Source organism: Hydractinia symbiolongicarpus, chromosome 1 (genome assembly GCF_029227915.1).
Source record: "Hydractinia symbiolongicarpus strain clone_291-10 chromosome 1, HSymV2.1, whole genome shotgun sequence".
Lineage (NCBI taxonomy): Eukaryota > Metazoa > Cnidaria > Hydrozoa > Anthoathecata > Hydractiniidae > Hydractinia > Hydractinia symbiolongicarpus.
The window spans coordinates 5329473-5348110 of NC_079875.1; the positions used below are offsets into that span (position 1 = coordinate 5329473).

Here is an 18638-nt window from a genome sequence, read left to right on the forward strand (position 1 = left end):
TATAACGAGTTGTGATGTGAGCAGGGGAAAAGAAAAGAAAATTACAGTTGACTCCCTCTATTTCGAAGCTCTATAATTCGAATATTTCTATAATTCAAACGAGTGCTCAGTCACCGTTAATTTTCCTTGAGAAACTCTTATAAAAAAACTTTCTACAATTTGAATTTCTCTAATTCGAACACTTTTTCAGTCCCTTCAGCACGATTCTCTCCCAATTCAAACAAAACAGCATCAGACGATTAAAGAGGTTATGAATTCAATTTCAATCGTACAGCATTTTTACATTGTGTAGTGTCGACCAACCTCGTTCCCAGCGCCTGTTGTCTCTTTTTTATCTCGGGACGGCGAGATTAACATTCTGGCTAGCTACTTTTTTAGTTATTAAACATTCCCATCTATTGATTGAAATATTTCCATGCAAGCAGCATTTCTTTGATGTTTTATTTTGTACTCTCACTGATTAGTGATGCTTTTTATTAAATTTTTCACTTAAAAAAAAAAACATGATTCTAATACAGCTGTATAAGTATCATGTTTTCACCTCCTCCATTTTAATACGAACAGCTTCCTCCTGTTTGTCACAGAGTCGCCGCCTCGCCAAAATGTTTTGTATGATGTAATAATGATGTGACATATCCGCATCAATCAGGTTTTATAACATACCAGCCTCCTTCAGGGCCATGTTCGTATCGCCATCTGATGTTAGAAAAGATACAAGATGCCCTGGGGACGAAAATGTGAATAACTTTAAACATGCTTGCCGCTAAAGATTTTTAATTTATTCTTTTTTACTGTTATTGATTGATAACTGTCAACAGTCAACGCATGCAGGGTACTTCAATGTTGTTGCCTTTATCAGATGAAAACGTAACAAAGAAATCAAACCCAAAACGATGTATATCCGTTATGCAACTTTTGTATGTTTAATTTAGCAAATTCGAAGACGCTGCATTGCGGGTCAGTGTATACTATGCACTGTTCTTGATGTTGTTGTTGTTGTTATGACTAAAAAAAAAATTCCGATGTTTATTGCAAATAGCTCTGCGTAATAGAATGCTTATTCTGAAAACTTTTTAATAAGCGCTTAAGACCTAAATAATCGTTTAGTCAATATGAGTCATACTATGACAAATAGTTCAAACCTAAAAACATGAAGTACAGAAAGGCGCAATTATTTGTAGTATTTTCTATAAAAATTTTTTGCAACGTGTATGTCGTTTGCACTTTCTGAAAAAGGAATCTGTTTATAACAGAGTCATGATTTTTAATAACTTGCACAGAACACTCTGGCACCTCGACTCTTATTGTAAAAAGAAACCTGGAGACCAACCATTATCGAAAAAGACCCCTAGGGAGTGGTTGTTTGAGGACTTGTAAATTGCTTTAAGTATTTCTTGAGAGCACCGTCGAGCAAAATATTTTGCTTGCCGACTGTTCCCGCTCCGCAAACCTTTTGCCGACAGGCATCCGGCGGGGGCAAAAGTACATTTTAGCAATTCGGACGTATAGGTAAGCAACGGCGGCAAAACTGTCATAATGGCAGCCGCATTTGTAAACTCTTTTGATGCTGTTTGTTTGTTTTTTATTTTAGCTAGCCAGCTAATATCATTTTTCCTTATAGTTTTTTACAATTAGTTTCAGAAAAAAATATATATATCTCAAGGTTCGACTTAAAAGTCTTTTCTTAATTTTTTTGCTAGACAAACTATGTTTCTTTTTCCAACTGTAATATATATATAGCTAGCTAGCTAGCTAACTAGAAGAAAAGCCTCGCAAAATTGTATGCCATAAAATGAGGCATTCTCCCTCAAGTGAGCTTCAGACACTTTTCTTATTTTGCATCCTACTAATTTGGTATATGTGATTATGTTTCATATATAATTGTTAAGTCTTTCTTCATTTTGTTTACCCATTCCTTCTTACATTTATAAGAGACGTCCTTTACCAAACTTGCCATGCTTTCGACCTTTTGGTTAAAGTTTCAAACATGCATATATACTTTTAAACTAAAAAAAGGAATGTCAGGAATTGCAATTTGTATACTGCTAATTCAATGCTGAACTGTTTTAAAACTTTTACCTCTTTTTCGAGTGGTTTCGTTTCTGCCTAATCTAGGAGACTTAAGACTGGGCACGGTGTTTTACGATGGGGCATGAGGAGCCCAGGTTAGACCTATCTTTAAACACTTTTTTTTAAACTTTTTAGAAAGCGCTGCACGCATGTGTTCTAGCTAGCTATATTGTTTGCAAAAGCTTAGTGAAAATTCTAATTTTTATATGTAGGGTCTATAAACAAACACAAATTCGCTACAGTACTGCCCTAGGACCAGACTGATTAGAGTGAAAAACTGTAGCTTTTGTATATATGATGTATTAAACGATTATAAATTTAGCACTTACATATAATATTTAGATAGCTTTTAGTAGCTTAATCTTTTTAAAGAAATGTTTATATACCTTATCATTTTATCAATGTTTACGTTTTTCTTAACCTTTGATTTGACTAACTAGTAACTGAAGCCAACCAATGATGTGGTTAAATATTTTCAGTTTCTTGTACTGTGAGCTATATAGTTTTTACCTATTTTGTGATTAAAATGGTTGCAATACTTGCCAGCTGGTCTTATATGTAAATGACTGCTTCGAACATCAACATGTATCTTTTTCTGTTACTTGAAAAACAGTAATATTAGGAAAAGTGAATTATGAAAAGGATGAGGAAAGCACAAGTGGCTATGAAATATTTTTCTTAAAAGTATAATAATTAGGTTTGTATGATTGATTACAAAAAAAGAATATATACATTAAAAATGTCATGGCCCTACTGTGCCTACAATTTTTTAAATTGTTGTGCTACTCTAGCATTGTTTGAATTGTCTATTCTGTAAATTACACTAGTTTCAGTAGCAGTAAAATTGGTAAAATAGTAGATCCTAGACTTAGGCTGGGGCTATTATGCCACATCCATACAGTGTTACAGAAAATACGTAACTCTATTTACTCTCATATTGCAAAAACTAATAAATTGTAATCTCTGTTTTTCAGACTGTTAGATGCAAAATTATGGATTTTTTTCAAAATTTTAGAAATATATATATATAATATGGCATCAGCTAGTGAAATCCAGGTTCCAATATTGGATGAGGAATTAATACTTTCTGTAATTAAAGACATTACAAATGAGCAATTTACCGCAAATGATTTGAAAACTCCAACTGTAAGTTTGGTTTGGTTTCTATTTGTTTCATTGAATTGACATTGAAATTTTTATGAAAGTCCTTATTTAAAAGTTGAGTTTATTAAATCACACATACGGAGTAGTGTGATATGTTGGTTTACCTTTTTTTCGCGGCGGTGGCGGGTGTCTTCGGTAAAGTTTTATCACACTGGATTCGAGTCATTGTTATTGCTCATTTCATGGGATAAAAAAACTCTCTACTATTTTCTCACCTGTAAGCAGAAAGCTGTTGTGCTTTCTTGATATAAAGTTAAAACACAAGACTTTTTTTATTGAAGCATGGTGCTTAGTTAAGATTAAGAAAGAAGCTGTTGTTGCTGAAATTTTTCAAGAAAAAGTGAAGTAAAGTAAAAACGTGATTTAAAAACCATTAATTTTATGATGACTTGAAGGAACGCATGTTTTGAAGTGTTTTTATGTTACAATACGTAATATAATAACAAGCAAACCAATTTTCATTATTGTATGTAGGAAAATTATGAAAAATATAAAGTTTATGTTTTTTATTTTATTTTTTCACATGGAATAATTGAAGTGTTTGGAAAGGTATACTGAATAATATAATAAAATTGATTTTAGTATAACAAGTTGTATCCTGTTTACAGTGGATTTATATGCCATCTATTAAACGTGTCAAATGAACAAATTTCCCAGGTACATTTTTTGTGTTTTTGAATTTAATATCTTGATTTTGTTTTGTGTATTTAAGCTGAAATGATATTTCAGGTACCTCTACATGTTATGGAAACTGTTGCCCATCCAGAACTGTGTATTGAAGAAGCCACTGGACAATTACTGTTTATAAAAGCTTTGTAAGTTTACTTCTGAAACTTTGTTTTATTACTATTTTTATCATTGTGAATAGATATTACTAAATAGAATATTTCTCCCAGTAAAAATATCTATGGAAATTCACCATTCGCCTGTCATTAATTATAATAATTTCTAAATTAGCTGTAACGTTTTTAACCAATTGCTATTATTTCAAATTCATAACATATTTATAGTGCACTACGCTAAAAAAAATATTTTCCAATTTCAACTGTTTAATAATCCAACGCTCTAAATAACCTTTTGTTGATTATAAACCATTTTCTAACACTAGGATGGATAATTAAATTGAAGTTTTTACTGTTTTTTTTTTCTGTCTTTTTTTTTTCGCATTGACAATATTGTATATATATATAAGTTGTTTTTCGTATTTTATTTTAGGGAATATCTATTCAATGCATGCTGTATAAACAATTTTTCTATGAGTGATTTGATTGCACCCAGTAAGTGCATTTTTTCTTTACACATTTTTAAATACCTTTTTGCCTTGTTATAGAAGTTGTTTATATTTTCACTATGTGCTTAAATTTATGTAATTCTTAAGTTAGGAATGCTAGACCTTGACCAAAACCACCCTGAAAAGTTTGAGAAAAGATGCACTTAGCTCGACAAGAAGTAAAAAAATTTTAATGATAGCCTGTCTCTGTAAAAATAATATTTATTTTCCTGTTGCATTAGTAGGATAGATATATTATCTACTATATTATCTGAACCCAATGGTTTGGCTCTATCTTAGGGAATATGAACAATTTTTGTATCCATTATGTGTTGTTTTTGTAAATATGACATTTGTTTATTAATCTATTTTTTTTGTATGTATTTAAAATTTAGCTAAAAAAAGAACTAGAAGGCTGCTCAGGTGTGTTGTTAGCACATTATTTTCCTGTGTGAGAGCATGTTATATATGTTATAACTGTAGTTACACAATTACTCTGTATACTCAGGTTCTTATCAAAACAAACTTAAGGCATTATCTGTAATTCCAGAAACTATTTTTGTTGTTTGATTATATTTGTATAGGCTTTTTAATAGTCTTCTAATATGTTCTACTAATTTTTGGTGAATCGAAATGCCATTTTTGCTAATCACTTTGCGAAAAAAACGATAAAGTTGCGAATCGAATATTTTTAGTGGCAATAGAAATGCTTTTTTAGATAGCACTTTAAAGGCTTGAGAACGAAGAATTGTGATAGAAAAGGTTTTTTAGGTCACATTTTAAAAACTTAAGAACGAACAACGGTGACAGAAAGGCTTTTAGATTGCATTTTAAGAACTTCAGAACAAAGAATGACGATAGAAATGCTGTTTTAGATCGCATTTTAAGAATTTAAGAATGAAGAACGGTGATAGAAAAATGGTAATTGATCTAAGGTGTTCCCAGGTCACATCTAGATGGTGGTTTACTTCGTTACAGAGTGCAGAAATGTTTGCAAACCGACTTTACTTTTCTAATTCGAACCCTGTGTAGCCTGTCATGTGGTTTAAATGTGTACTTAATTGATTTTGTGACTCCATGGAGGGAGCTGTAACCACATAGGACCACTGAATTAATAAGTCTTTCATCCTCTCTATGTTGATTTTTTTCTTCTTTAGTGCAATTGTCAACTTTGCGCAATTTCACTTGCAATATGAAAGTGTGAAAACTGAAGTGTCAAACAAGTTGGTGAGATCTTTGTTTTGAATTTAGTTTTTGCTGGTGTTGAGTTTTTGCCTCCATGAAAGTGGATAATGTATTTCTATTATTTCTAAGGAAACTTTGATAAAAGATCAAGAAATATATGCTAAAAGAAGAGATCATTTAAAAGAAAAAATTGCTCTACTCAAGTAAGTCAGCCTTTAAAGTTTTGGTAATTAAACTTTTCATCATACAAATACTACAGTACTTCATCATGCAAATACTTTAATGCAATTTATTTGTTTCGCTAATATTAAATCTATATAAAATTCATAAACATTCTTTTACTTTACCCTAACAAAAACTTAAGTTAATGACATCACTATGATATCATTTTGATTTTTTACATGCAACGTGTAAATATCCACTGTTGTATTTGGAAGAGAGTGTTTATTTCAGTTTGTTAGCATAGAATTTTATATTAGAAAACACTTTTCTTTGGCCACATCTAAAATGCCATTTTGTATTGTCGGTTTGGTTATTTTAGCATTAAATAGGTTTGAAAAGTGCCAAAAAAAAAATTTGCATATATAAAAGTGTTGAATATACTAATTTTTGCATGTATTAAATTTTTTTTTTTTGAAATTGCATCTTACTTTGTATTTCTATTTCAATGTGCGCGTCAGTTTCTTTGTTCTATATGATGAGTCAGCAATATAAATTCTGCACGATATGCATTTTGTATTTATTTTTTATATTAATATACTATCATTTATTTAAAATATAGAGCTCAAAAGATTGAGAAACAGAAAGCTGTCCAAGAGGTTTGTATTACCTTCTTTGGTTTAGTGTAGCAGTCCTAAACTTTTGGTCGAAAAGTTTTAGTGTATATATTTTTGGATAATTCTCTAAAATTAAAAATTATTTCCAAGCAGTGCAAAATGATCTGACATGTCAATTACATTTGGACCAATAAGAACCCAGATTTTTTTTTTTTTTTTTTGCTAAAATCTAAAATGTTTGTTTTTTGTATACTGCAGTCTTAATGTCTTGTATTTAGATGAACTTGAGTGCACTGAAAGCTAAACAGCAGGAGACAGATGCCCTGAAAGTAAGCATGTTACTGCTTATTTTACAACTTGTACCTCTGTGAACATGTTGTGGTGCAGAATCATCACTTAACTCAACTCAACAATTCGACTCATAGCACATATACAAACAACTTGAACGACATTACTTAAAGATATTTTCGAATAAAAAATTTTTAAATTGCTGTAACTGTGGATTAATTTTTCAGCAGGATATAAGCTCTCACTTGGCTGTAATACAGTCACTTTATATCATCTTAAGAATCCTCGAATTCTTTAAATCACATTTAAAAAGCATTTAAACATTCTTCGAAACTCTTTTTGGAAGTGATGTTGAGGGCAAAAATCTAAATCTCAGTCACTCTTTATTTTGAAGGAGCAAACACAAAGAAGTAATCTCGCAGTAAAAAGTGAAGTGGAAGAATTACAAAATGTTTTGGTAAGTTCTCTTCCTCGATTTCTTTTTGGAGTCATGTGAATCCTTGTGTAAATAACGGTTATATAGGTTGTTTTTCGGGATTTAAAAACAAAATGTAAAGCATAAGAAAACCAACTTTTTTAATTAAAATACAAAGTAAATAAAGTTTTTTTTTTGTTTTCCCTACAGAATTTACTTTTTTTGAGTAGTATAATTCTGCTTTTTTTTCTTTAAACATTTCGTTTATTAAACTAAGATCTGACAAGCCTAGGGAAAATAGATAGATTTATTGTCATACATATTCTGGAGATATTTCATCTGGCTACCATCTTAAACAGGATATAGGTATTGTTAGAGGAGTAGCTGTGGATAAATCTTATTCCTTTTTCTGCAAATCCCAGCCAATTTACATTTTTGTGTATCTGTAGCACGACTTTGAAAATCGTGCAGAGACAAACAAAGAGTATTATTTGAAGAAAATAAGAAGCTTGTTTAAGGCATGCATTTTTAAAGTATTCATATTTACAGTAGCATGTGATGTGGAGACATTTTGGAAGCATACTGCAAGCATACCACAAACTACTTCTCATACAACCCATATTTCTATGTGGACTTTACCTCGATTATTTATAATACTTCTAATTTGCTTTTATCTTGCTATATTAGACTGTGGCCAAAGCCTCGAAGTTAATTCGTCAAGGCAAAGAGGCTGTAGAAGAGCATCTTAACCGTGGTCACACGCTGGCTGTAAAAGAGAAGATATATAATGGCTTTGGTGAGGTACGTAATGGTTTGAACATGGACTTTTTTTACTCTTACAGTTTGATTAGTAATGATTTCAAAGTAACTTCTGTTGTTGACACTTGATATAAGCATGTGTTTTGATGACCAGATTGCTGCAACTCCTTGAAAGCCTTTACAAAACTAAAGGCTTAAATAAAGGGTAGATATTCTGAAAAATTAAATTAAAATTTCTACCGTATTGTTGTGTTCAAATATTTTACTATAAATTCTTTTATATTTTCTTTTGTGCTGTATGAGACTGACTGCTTGTTTGCACAACAAAAGCTAAAAATGCATTACATGCACAAAATAGTTCGAAAACCCTTTCTCTCACAAGTTTCACTATTTTTTTAGGTTGCACCTTCGGCTTTGAAACTAATCACCAACATAAACGAAGATACAAACGCTTGCATGTATGTGTTTTGATGTGATGCTGTGTTTATCTTTGTCTTGCAACTGTTGAAATATTCGATTGCTCACAAGGAGTGGGTTTCTTGTAATGTGACTGAAGGCGATCTAAAGATATTTTATGTCTATATTTCCATCATAATTCGATCACTTTTGAATTACATAATTTTTTTCATTCTGCTGTCACATTACAGTTACAGTTTCTTATTTATCACAGCAGTGTTTTAAAAAAATGAACGACAAAATTCTGGATCAATTACCTTTACAATTTTTTTGATGAAAACCAATTTAACTCATTTCCCGAACAATGTTATTTCTGGTATATACCAGTTTGGCTGTTCGTTCCTTCTAATGAAAACATTCAATCTAAGTTGTTTAATGTCTGCATAAGACGAGCACTTCTCTACAGAGTACTCCCAACTTTGATAGTAATTTTTATATGTTATATTGTTTTGTTTTTTTATGTATTATTTTTTAAAGGGTTGCCACAAGCGAGATTGAAAAAATTCGAGATCGAACAGTTGAACAATCGATTAAGTTGAAGAACTTATCAGCTGACAAACAAGTGAGTATACAACTATGATGTATTGTTTAGAATAATGATTTTTTAGAATGTCATGCTAAATTTTTGTCATTCCCAATTTATTGATACATGCGTGTTGTTTAAAAATAACTCATAATATGATTTACAGCTCATTTTTGTTAGCATTTTTTAGCAGGCAATACGCAAAACCATTATTAAAATGTATCTCACAATGTAAACAAATACCAAAAGAATAAATTTATAAAATGAGCTAACCTAGATTTTCTTTTGGGATTCTCTTTGTAAACAGGTTTTCTGAGATGGAATGTATACCACCCATATGGCATTGGTCCGTGTGCCATTTAAATTTCACAGGTTAAAAAACTTTCAAACTTGTCAACAATTATATAGTTATTTAAAGTTATTTTAACTTCTTATTTTGCAGATGTAGTCGAACATAGTGTAACAAATACAAAGCAGTTTTGATGTGCCACTGTAAAAAGAAAAGTTGCTAGTAAAAAAGTACTGCCCTCACCAACTCAACCTGTAATATAGAACACATTGTTGTAAGTAAGAGTGAAAATATAAAACGATTTATTAAAAAATGAATAACAATATATTATTATGACAAAATCGAAAATCAAATCAGACTTTGTATTTGGACAGCTCAGCACCACAAATTGTTATTTTGTTATACCTAATTTTTACTAAATCACGGCAAATACAGTTTATATACCGAGGCTTGTGTTCATTTATATGGATATGGTTATGAGATGTTGTTGTTGTTTTTCGTTGTAGAATCTTCAACGTTTAATTCAAAGTCATACAGAGAAACGAGATCGTTTTACTTCTAAATACAACAAGAAAATGGAGATCTGTAATGAAACTCAAAAGAAACTAAATGAGTAGGTTTTAAGTGTGATTTGTTAAAAAAAGGTTTGTCGTACCTTGACAACCTGGTATTCAGACTTGTTGGTCTTCGATAAGGTTCGACAAAAACTCATGCCTGTTTCAAATTTTTACTTCCAGATCTTTTGTATCATAATCTTTGTCATATCTTTTGTTTTAAAGGTTATTTTTCTCATTATTTAATATATTTTTTTTTAAATTTATCATCTTGTAGACTCTCTGAGAAACAGAAAAAAATGAGAATTTAGTTTAAGCCAGGAAAGGGTTATACATTCTTATAGAAGTGTTCTTGAACTGTCTATATTCTCACACTTTTGATGTGGTTGAGCAACGATTGGTTAAGATTTAACTTTTAACCTTACTATGTGATAAATTGGACTTTAAAAGATGGACGCTGTGTGTCGTTTCGTCTCGACTGTAGGTAACAGTATGCGCGTACAATGATTGCTTGTGTTTTTATTTTTTTAGAAAAGAAGCTAAAGTACTCTCTGATGTAATGGAGAAAAATGAAAAGTTGAATCAAATTCGAATGGAAATGAAGAATTTAACAGAACAGGTTGAATTTTTGATAGGATCGAATTTGTTGTTTGTTTGTTTTTTGTTGATGTTGTTTTCTTGCAAATTTAATACTGCATAGATTGGACAATTTTTGGACCATGTTCACATTATACCGGATATATTTTTATGCCATTATGAAAATCTACCCGGTATAGTGTGAACAGAATCGTTGCATGTCGACATGTGTCGTTTATAGGTGGTCACATTACAATTTTATGACTAAATCATCCCTTGTGGCACAATTTTAATTCAAAGTTTGTGGGTTAGGAATAAAATGATCACTATTCCCTTTTATTGCTGTTTGTTTTTTATTGTTGATAAAAAATTGTGTTACATTGCGTTATGAAGAAGTCATCTTAACAAAAATCTCCGCCACAATTTTTTTTAGGAATTACTTGAGCAGAAAGAGCACAAAAGTATCATGAAGATGATGAAGGACAAACAAATTACATTGCAGAAAAAGGTATACACCTTGCCTTGCATACAAAAGCTAACTCGGTGGTATATAATGTGTTGTGCGAAAGAAGTCGTGAATGATAAAATTTGTTGCAAGCGAAGGTTTGGACATGACAAAAGTTTTTGTATAAATTTTTGAACTTTTAATAAAACAGCTCCCCGTTTTCGTACTTTAAATAAAACAACTCGCCATTTTCGTATTTGAAATAAAACAACTCGTAATTTTTGCCAAAATTCAACTTGATTACGTTATCAAGGTGCCTCCCCAACCTTGAAAAACTTTGAATACTTTTAGAAATAATTCTGTGTAGTTACAGTACGTGTCTTCTATGTTTTTGTACGCTTACTTTCCTTTCTATTAGTCTAAATCCCGCTATCTCATTTTTGGGATTGTTTTACATTTCCCTTGATTCTGCTTAGGGATTTTCGTTGTATCTGTGTATTAAAAAACTTAATTATGGCTAAAATTAAGGCGAACCTTAAAACACAAGCAATAAAAAAATAAAATAATAAAGAAGAAATTGCAAATACTTGACAGTCACTATGTCAGGCATGTTGATTCACAAATTAATTTTCATGAACATTTAAGGGACTACTTTAAGTTGGCTGCTATGTTGCACTATGTTTATTTAGATTGCTGTTTACCATGACAGTATAGCAACAGAATGTGGTGAAGTCTCGTACAAACTGGACCAATTAACAGTGTGCGATGTAAGTTACACTGTTGTGTGATCGAAGCCTGTTTACTTCATAATACCGTTAACAGTTTCACGTGTATGTATTTACCACGCCAGAGCAATCTGTACCTATGTAACCTTTACCTTGCCCACCGAACTAACACACTTCTACCCCACACTCGCGCATCTATATTTATCCGTGAACGCGCGCGCTAAAGTATTAACACGCTGTCATTAGCATGCGCGAGTCCAAGTTATCTCTAACGTGTCCACCCACCCAGCGTGTTAGCCCGTCTTGCAATGTATATATTTTGTATTTTAACGTAGACAGCCACAGTATCGTCATGAATTATCCCTCAACCAATCGTATGTGAATGAAAGGCGTGTTTGACCAATCATCGTGCAACTAAGACAAAGCGTGAACCCATCATTATCCAAGAAAGAAATATGTATACAGCAGCTATTACAAATGTGTTGAGACAATGTGATGAGCAAAAGAACTTGTCTTTAATCAGAATATGTATGTATATATAAATAATTCTTTCTTAGTAATGTTGATAACTAAATACAGTGAAATAGTTTTTTTCCGTTGAAAAAAAAACTTTAGAGTCTGCTTTCCAGTTTTGTTAGTTTAGATTTTTAAATATTCCAAAGCATTTAAGTATTCAGGCAAAATACCAAATGCGTGTTTTTTACTAACATCTGGCTTTACAGTTGTAGGCACAATTAAAAGTTATTTTCACTGCATATTTATATGTATATTTTATGTTCTATTCATGATTATTTATGTTACAACTTTTGTTACATATTATATATTCTATTCATGATTATTTGTGTAATACAACTTTTGTTGCAAAAAGATCAACCTCGCGCTTAGAGGAGTAATGTAGTTTTTTTTATTGCTATGTATCAAAATGGCATAAAATCATTACCTATAAAACTACCGTAATGATCTGATTAAGCGCCCAGCATTTTTTAAGCGCCTCCCTCGATTAAGCGCCCAGGTAATTTCCTCAATGTTCAATAAGCGCCCAGCACTTATTAAGCGCCCCCTCGAATAAGCGCCCACCCGATAAAAGGGGGCGCTTAATCGAAGACTACCCTGAGAAACTGAGCGCTTATTTGAAAATTTTACTTTCTTATATTGAGAACCCTAGAAAGCCTAAGTTTATTTTTTTACATCATTTGTTCAGTTTTATTTTTCAGGAAAAAACAAAATTGAAAATTACCGTTTGTACAAAATTAGGAAAAATTTATAAGCGCCCAGCATTTTTAAGCGCCCTCCTCGATTAAACGCCCATGCAAAAATTCCAAAAATCTAATAAGCGCCCAGGTCGTTTGTTCGGATCATTACGGTATTTGAATATATTAATACATATAATATATATATATATATATATAGTGCTGTTTAAGCATATGCTGCGATATATATTGTGATATATGTTGCGTTTGAGAGGTTTTTGGATACAGCTTGTAAAACTAAGCAGGTTGTTTTTTTGAAAAAGATGTATTAAATAAAGACAGTTATTGGAGGGATATGCACCAATAGTTGGCAACCTTGATTCCAACGTCAATGCAGAAGATACTGGGCTCGAGGTTGTAAGTGTACATGGAGCACTCCCATAGTTACTCTAATACTTTCAAAGTTACTATTTGCACACTTCTGCTATTCCGTTCAGACAACGGTCTAATAATATCACACATACAGAAACCGGTTTTTTTAAATGGAAAGTTAATTGTTAAAAGAAATATGTTTTTCACATGCAGATATTAAATTTACTCTACTCAATAATTATTTGTTAATTGTATTTTGTTTCTTCTATTTATTGTAGATTTAGTATTAGTTTGTTTTCTCGGTTGCCATATAAACTGTGAAGATGGGAGAAAATGATATTAACTTGGTCACATATCTATGACCCGATATTTGCAGGGTAATCATTGGAACTCCTGAAAATAAACATACTCCTTCGAAGAACTCATACAAAGTTTAACAAAAAATATCTTATAAAAATTATTTTTCGTTCAGGTTATGGGAACCAACCACGTTTGAAAATAAAGAGAAAAAATATCAGAAGTGTCCTAAAATTTACTTTTTAAAAATAAGCGGCAATCTTGATAGAGGATTTAAGGGTGGTCGCAACCATTTCGTCATGCCGTCATCATAATAACATTTTATCGCCTAAGTGTGCGCAAAATTAGATATTTTGATTTCAATTCTATAGGCGCGCCAAGTCAGCTACTTCGTCTCCAATCCATTCCATTTTAGCTTGGTAACACCTTTTACCACCCATATAGTGGCTACTTATGCGTAGTGTTCACAACATATCCTTTTGTTTTGCTTAGAACAGATTTTCGTGAAGTTGAGATCAGTCTATGTTTATCAGCTTTCTTTGAGCTAAGCGGGCCGTCCTCTGTTGTGAAATAAACATTCTCTGCTGCTAGTATAAATGACAACGGCCGTTCTTTTGAGTCTGTACGCGTACTGTAGGACTTCATACTAAGCTATAAAGTAAACACAGTTGTTGACATAAAAATTTGATTAAAGAAACGCACAACAGCAAACAATGACGTAAACTTAGTTGTGGCTTACCCCTGGGGTTTCAACTTAATATAATAAATCTTATGAAAAAAGAGGTTGAGTATGGCTTAAAATTGCAAATTGGTTATTAGTCACCAAATACAAAGATATTATTAGTATGATATTAGATATTCTTAGATTTTTAAACTTCCATTTAAAAAAGTTTTGGAAAACAAAATAACTAATTTTTCTTCCTAAGAACCAGTTATTACAACTTTTCTGGATTGTTATTCTTAAGTGCTGGGGGAGATTACATGAGTCGGTTTGACTGGTTGCAACCGTTTTTTTTCAAATGTTTTTTTAGATACTGCATCTACCATAATTCATTCAGTTTTAATTCATGCAAAAATCAATGGTTTTGTTTTCATCAACAATACAAAGCCAACCCAGGTTGTTATTACTACATGAATCCAGCCAACTTGCTATATTGAGAAGGCTAATAAAACCAGCCAGCAGGCATCCTACTTTAAATGGTGCCATAGCCCCTGAGCTGCTATTACGGCGCCACACATCAAAATGCCCTAGAAACGAGGTTGTTCAACTTGTAAACTCCAAACATGTAATTGCATAGGATCGGATATAGTTGGTCTTTGACTTAAACGATGCCTTGGGCTGTCATTACGGAGTCACACATCAAAAAGTCAAAATACTCTGGGGACAAGGTTGTCCTGCTTGGTTGACTCTACACATGTAATTACATAAGACGGGTACAGTGGTCTTGGTTTTAAGTTGACAGACTCACTCGACTGCAAGCGAGTCAGCACCAAGTCAACCCGCACTACCTGATCCACTACTTTACTAACTGGTTTTATCACGTCATAGTGATTACACGAACCAATAAGAATACTTACAATAAGTAAATGACCAATCAAATAAACCAACAGAACAATACCAATAACAATAAGAATTGTCTTTGTGGAGTAGATAACTTTTTCAACACCTGAGGTATTTTTCATCGTGAACGACAGGATCTAGAGAAAAGTGATTTTTTTAACGATGGCAAAAATTTAAATTCAGTTCGACTGGATTTACTAACCGCTAAAGCTAGTGAAAGTATAATGACTTGTGACAAGCCTGGGGAAAAGGGGACTTTCAAACATCTTATGGTCACTTCTTTTTCGTTAAAACGTATTAAATTTCCAAACAAATTTTCAGTCTTTTTATTTGAGTGTTAAATTTATGTTATCACGAAGTAAGCAGCGATTTTATGTAAAGAGAATGGTTTTAAAAATGGAGGGGACAGGTGACTAAGTTGGTTGGTTGGTTAAAATTGGCTACAGATCCAATATAAATCCCAAAGCGTTGCTGCTTTAGGATGGATAAAAAAAGTGTTGGAAGCCATCTATAATGTTACCTCTGAAAAAGCGTAAGAGGGAAGATAGGGGACGAAAAAAATCGTCAAACCAATTAAATTTAAATATTACCTTTTGTTCGCATCATTTAACCTAGAAATAATTATGAATGCCACTGGGTTTTCTTAGATTTCTTCTTAAAAGAATTGTCAATGTTTATTTAACGAGATTTATGGATATTATAAGAACCTTTCTCGTCCCCAGAGCTCTTTCAGATAAACCTCGAAATTAAGAGCTCTGGGGCAAGAAATAGTAATAATAATCATTGATTTGCTGTCGGTGTAGAACTCAACCTCGTCCCCAGGCCCATTTTTCTCTTTCTGACAATCTCGGACGGCGAGAAGAAATGACCCTGGGCCACACTGGTCAGTTTCGAGATCTGATTGGTTTCTCAAGTTTCCGTTAATTATGAAGATAAATTAATTTATGCGTAAAAAATTTAATAATAACAGAAAAACAATAATGGCGGCTAAGTTTATGTGCGAAAGGGACGCTGGAATGTTTATGTTCTGCTGGACTTAATTTATTTTTGTGAAAATAAAATATTCCGCATTGTTAGTATAGCTTAATGTGTAAACAAAATTAAATAGCGTTTAGTTGTGTTCAGAGGCTGTTAAAGTAAGCTTCTGTTTTTTTTTGAAGTGCAGTTGAGGAGGTAGCTACTAGACTAGAAAGCTAGCTATGCTAGCTTTTGTGCACAGGGTGTAGTAAAAAACACAATGAAGGTTTCCTTGAAGACATGTTTAGCAGCTATCTAGCTAGCTCAAATACAACACAAGGTATATACAGGTATACACAACTAATCCTATTTCTCCTGAACAGACCTTCTTTTACACTCTAGCTAATATTCTTTCGAGGCAGAACACATAAACAAAAAAAAATCATATGCTGTTGATTTGGTTGAAAAAGATTACTAAATAGTTATACGCTTAATTAAATCTATTTTTCAGATTAAATAACAATTTTCTCTGACTGCATGAAATGCAACATCCTATGTTTTATGACTTTTAATCTCTTAGTAAAGCAACAAACATAAATTCATTGAAAAAGTCAATTGGTTTGACCATAGTGGCCATTTAGTTGTAAATGAGTTTCCAGGAACGCGTTTCGTCAAAACCGAAAGTGTAATGTGATAAAAAAGAAGGATAAAGAAAAAAAGATATTGAGTTAAAACTTGTTAGTAGATGCTTTTAGGCTGGTCTGATGGGATTAGCATAAAAAATGATCCTGTAATAGCTATACTTTTTGAATTTAGCCAATTAAAAGCAGGGCGATAATATTTTTTTTAAAGACAATTATAAATTTTGACCTAACAATTGTAATTTTTTAGACAATACAATTTATTTAGGTGTATATGCACGTTACGACAATGGCTTTAAATGCGCTAGGACTCCCTTCGCAGGACCCTTGTTGATAGTAGTACCAACAGGAACTAAAACTAGATATTCTGGGTAAATAATTTCAATAATAAAATAATAATAAGCATCTTCAGTAATTCTAATCACAAAACCCTCTGAAAATTCTGTGGCTTGGAAGCTAGCTATAGCTAGCTAAAAGTACTTTTACTCCTAAATATAATATGAAATAAAGATACCTAAAAATCATAATTAAAAAAGTGTATAGCTAGCTTGGTTTGCACAACCTTTGTAGCTACAAAAGTACGTCTTGGACCTTTGCTAGTTAGCTAGCATAGATGGCTGAAAACTTTAAAATAAATATATATTTAAAATTGTTTGTAGCCAAAAAAAGCGAAGGCAACACTGCAATCATGTTTTCTTGAAGCAAAAACTCAAAACACTTTAGCTAACTTGTTTCTGATTAAAATTCAAACTCTATCCATGATTTCGATCCAAGATTGTTTTGCATAAATTATTGCAATACGGTGTTCTCGTCGGTCCGCATGCAATTCTTAACAAAATGACCAAATTTTGCATAAATTAAAAATCAGCACGAATCGTGCTGATTTTAACCAGCCTGGCCCAGGGTCATTTCTTCGCGCCGTCTCGGATATCAAATAAGCGAAAAATTGCCCTGGGAAAGAGATTGTGTAGAACTGATATTATGTTGCATAACCACTCATATTTTAAAAATTTATGTTCTTCCCTTGTTATATATTGGTTCTGTTATTGGATGCTAGCCTTTTTTCGCCCGACCACGTTTTCGCATTTTATACCAGTTTAGATATTAGTCGATTTTTAACAGTTACTTCAGAATCAATCAATTATTTTAGGCTCTTTACACTTACCGTATAACGCCCAATCAATGCGCCCTTATACAGTTTTTTCTCTGCCGCCAGTGTCGCTTTGATATCCAGCGTTGCGCCTTTAGCACCTTTTGTTATCGCAAAGTAATCCAAAGTTACTTGTTCCGTATTTTGTTTTGCATCAGCACACATTTCTTTTTCATTAGCAAAAACGATATTGTTGTAATCCTGTTTTATTAGATGTGAAAATCCGTTCCGAAATATATCCATACTCGGGCATAGATCGACCCACGTTGTATTTACGTTGATTGCAATGTGAAAATGATTTGGAGCAGCAAAAATACCTGTAAAAAAATCATTTTATTACAGTCTCTTCCCCAGGTCTTTTTGCTCCTCGTCTTCGTTGGTTTTTCTTGTTTCCTCGCAGTAAAAGGTATTGGAATGGGAATGGTATTGGTCTTTTGTCGCAACTGTTAGGTTAGAAAAGAAAAATTTTTTTCACTCATGCGTGTTTCTGTAAAACTCTTAGTTAAAAAATTCAAAATACGTCCCTAGAATTTTTTTATATTTGTTTTCAGTTTTAATCGATGTGGGGACTTGAGGCAGTTTCGTGACTGATACAAAACTTCGCAAAACATTTGAAGTTAAAACAAACATAAATTCTCGATTAGCAAAAAACAGAATGTGTGTCAGATCTTACTTAACCGAGAAAAAAAGGTGGCGTGGTAAAGAAACAAAAATACTTACTTTTAACTTGCAGAAGAAGAAGAAGAAGAAAAATCCTAGCGTTGTTTCCCATTTGAATGGCGAAAATTATTTAACCTTTGATGCAAAAAATTCTTTAAACTAAATGTTATTTTTGTAATTTGAGTTTCGCAAAATATGATATTCGCAATGAGTAAGAGCAAAAAAAATTATTTGATAAACGTGCAAATATTTGCTTCCAACAGAACCGGTTTTTACTTGCTTTTGTATTTAACTAATACGGATTTTAGAACTACT

At 32.2% G+C, this 18638-nt stretch overlaps 2 protein-coding genes across 2 annotated transcripts; one reads left to right on the plus strand and one right to left on the minus strand.

The window, feature by feature from the left end:
• Nucleotides 1-2934: 2934 nt before the first annotated feature.
• On the plus strand, nucleotides 2935-13343 carry LOC130633265 (uncharacterized). Its single transcript, XM_057444539.1, has 18 exons — nucleotides 2935-3216; nucleotides 3817-3891; nucleotides 3964-4049; nucleotides 4450-4511; nucleotides 4900-4927; nucleotides 5662-5731; nucleotides 5819-5892; nucleotides 6471-6507; nucleotides 6744-6794; nucleotides 7148-7210; nucleotides 7856-7969; nucleotides 8327-8385; nucleotides 8861-8945; nucleotides 9702-9808; nucleotides 10281-10368; nucleotides 10759-10833; nucleotides 11460-11537; nucleotides 11831-13343. The coding sequence occupies exons 1-18, from the start codon at nucleotides 3103-3105 to the stop codon at nucleotides 11849-11851; spliced, it is 1287 nt and encodes a 428-aa protein (XP_057300522.1). The 5' UTR covers nucleotides 2935-3102; the 3' UTR covers nucleotides 11852-13343.
• A 105-nt stretch (nucleotides 13344-13448) lies between these two features.
• Nucleotides 13449-18591, minus strand: LOC130633317 (uncharacterized). Its single transcript, XM_057444543.1, has 4 exons — nucleotides 18384-18591; nucleotides 17679-17980; nucleotides 14933-15052; nucleotides 13449-14005 (listed from the first exon to the last, which is right to left on the minus strand). Exons 1-4 carry the CDS (start codon nucleotides 18433-18435, stop codon nucleotides 13802-13804), a joined length of 678 nt encoding a protein of 225 aa, XP_057300526.1. The 5' UTR covers nucleotides 18436-18591; the 3' UTR covers nucleotides 13449-13801.
• Nucleotides 18592-18638: the final 47 nt, after the last annotated feature.

Bases quoted from the DNA above. Each gene is read 5' to 3' on its own strand.
- LOC130633265 (XM_057444539.1), top strand. From the start codon at position 3,103: ATGGCATCAGCTAGTGAAATCCAGGTTCCAATATTGGATGAGGAATTA. The intron at 5,732-5,818 runs GTGAGATCTTTG...ATTATTTCTAAG, and splicing joins CTGAAGTGTCAAACAAGTTG to GAAACTTTGATAAAAGATCA. The intron at 8,946-9,701 runs GTGAGTATACAA...TTTTCGTTGTAG, and splicing joins ACTTATCAGCTGACAAACAA to AATCTTCAACGTTTAATTCA.
- LOC130633317 (XM_057444543.1), bottom strand. From the start codon at position 18,435: ATGGGAAACAACGCTAGGATTTTTCTTCTTCTTCTTCTTCTGCAAGTT. The intron at 17,981-18,383 runs GTAAGTATTTTT...ATTTTTTTACAG, and splicing joins TCTTCTTCTGCAAGTTAAAA to GTATTTTTGCTGCTCCAAAT. The intron at 14,006-14,932 runs GTAAGTATTCTT...TTTACTTTATAG, and splicing joins TGATTGGTCATTTACTTATT to CTTAGTATGAAGTCCTACAG.